This window comes from Miscanthus floridulus, chromosome 9, assembly GCF_019320115.1.
Source record: "Miscanthus floridulus cultivar M001 chromosome 9, ASM1932011v1, whole genome shotgun sequence".
In the NCBI taxonomy this organism is placed as follows: domain Eukaryota; kingdom Viridiplantae; phylum Streptophyta; class Magnoliopsida; order Poales; family Poaceae; genus Miscanthus; species Miscanthus floridulus.
Window position 1 is genome coordinate 83,226,024 of NC_089588.1, and position 2,302 is coordinate 83,228,325.

Consider the following 2,302-nt stretch of genomic DNA (forward strand, 5'->3'; position numbering starts at 1 on the left):
AGAGGTCAACACAATGGTGCAACATTTCTTGGGTTTTCCAGACGGGGCCAATTTGGACAGCTTGGGCCTCCACCCTTTGGACTTGTGACATAAGGGCTTGTGTGGCACAAAACTCAATTGTATTGGCGAAGAATGGGATAATACCATGCCTTCTGCTGCGGAGCTTAGTGATGCTGGAATTCGTTTCAAGTCGAGCAAAACTCAGTTCATCCATGACATCAAAATTTAAAAATGGCGTGCTTAGCTTGCCGGTGTTCAAGGCGCATGATGATACCGAGAAGCATCTTCTGAATCTGCTGGCCTTTGAGAAGTTGTATCCATGCACTGGCCATGAGGTGCTGTCCTACATGTGCTTCATGGACAACCTAGTAAACACTGGAAGAGATGTTCAGTTGTTGAGATCTAAAGGGGTAATAAAGAACTTGCTGAGCAGTGACGAGGAATTGGCGCAGCTGATCAATAGCCTAGGCAGTGGAGCACTAATGAGCCCATTCAGCATGCTCGACGATGTTCAACGCATGGTGAGCCAACACTGCAAGAAGCCTTTTAATAGGTGGCGTGCCAGCTTTGCACATACATACCTGAGGAACCCATGGGTATTCTTCTCTTTATTGGCTGCTGTCATCCTACTAGTTGCTGCGATCGTTCAAACTGTCTACACAATCCTCCCCTTCTACCACAAGAGTTAGCAACAAGAAAGTACGTATCAATGTCACTATGTGCCTCCATCACTTTGCTGACTAATTTGTGTAAGCCTAAATGATAGTACTAGTCTTTAATTTGACAAAAAAAGAATGATGGATGTCTATTTTTATGCAGGCATCTTACGGGACCAGTGTCTGGGCTAGGAGGGACTTCTTGATTCAGGAAGCTTGCTGTATGTTCAAAGATAATAGCAATGGATATTGTCGCCATGTACGGTGGAAGTTTACTTTTGTGATTTGCAGTTATCGAACTTTTATCCCTTTAGTTCTATTATGATGAATGATGATGGATATTTCCGCCAAGTATGGTGGAGTACCGTAGATTGCATGAGTCAGTCAAGCCTTTTCGGAAACCTGTATTAATTAATTGCCTAGCTTATGGGTGGTTTCCTTGTTTGTCTCTCAAAATTAGTATGAGTGTGTTTGCAAATTTGCACTGTTACTTGCTGCTGAGACTAGCATTGGTTTTTTTTTATAACTCTAGCATTGGTTGACAGCATCCCATGCTCTCATGCTCAGTCCAACACCAATGGCTTCCAGTGACATTTTAGAATGTCTCCAACGACCAGAAAAATGACTTAAAAATGTTATGGAGGCCACTTTGAAGACAGTAAAAAAACTAGTGAAGGAAAAGCCAGCCCAGAGTTTTTTCAGAAAAAACGCATCCAAATGTATTAGTTTGAGGTGTTTTAGGGATGCCTCCAAGATTGCTGAAGGCCTTTTGTAAAATAGCCTCTACAAGCTATTTCATTGATGGCATCCCATGCTCTCATGCTCACTTCAACACCAACGGTGTCTGGTGACATTTTAGAATGTCTCCAACGACAAGAAAAATGACTTAAAAATGTTATGGAGGCCACTTTGAAGACAGTAAACAAACTAGTGAAGGAAAAGCCAGCATAGAGTTTTTTCAGAAAAAACGCATCCAAATGTATTTGTTGAAGGCATTTTGTAAAATAGCCTCTATAAGCTATTTCATTGATGCCTGCTTTATACTGTTTAGGCATCTTATACAAAAGCCCTGCTTGCAAGGCCTTCCATAATACAAGCCATAGTTGTTAGCATATAATGACCTAAAATTACAATCACCATATAACCGCAGCTACTTCAAAAAATATTTTAGGAGACAACTCCAATGATTTTCGGAGGCGGTTAGAAACTATGTCTCAAAAAATACACAACGATTTTCAGAGGCAGACAAACCATTTTTTGAGGCAGTCAATACAGTATCGTCTCTGTAAATCAATTAACTAAGGCGTGTCACTCAAAAGGTAAGTCTCTGAAGATGGGAGCCATTTTAAAAGACGAACTCCTTAGATGTGGCCCCACTATGTGAAAAACAGTTTGTAGCAACGGGGCTTTTTTTTAGGAGCGGCTGGCATTGGAGCAACCCCTACAGTGGCGTGCTCGGGCTCCAGCACAGCAGCCGCCCCTACAAATGGCACAGTAGGGGCGGCTGGTAATACGAGCCGCCCCTACAAATACGTCGATTTGTAGGGGCAGCTGGTACGTAGAGGCGGCTATTACCATCCGCCCCTACTGTGTCCATTTGTAGGGGTGGCTTAATCACCAGCCGCCCCAACAAATGCCCGCTGTAT

At 43.0% G+C, this 2,302-nt stretch overlaps 1 protein-coding gene across 1 annotated transcript; it reads left to right on the forward strand.

Annotated features, from left to right (window-relative positions):
- Window positions 1-212: 212 nt before the first annotated feature.
- On the forward strand, window positions 213-689 carry LOC136480182 (UPF0481 protein At3g47200-like). Its single transcript, XM_066477807.1, has one exon. The coding sequence runs from the start codon at window positions 213-215 to the stop codon at window positions 687-689; it is 477 nt and encodes a 158-aa protein (XP_066333904.1).
- The last annotated feature ends 1,613 nt before the right edge of the window (window positions 690-2,302 follow it).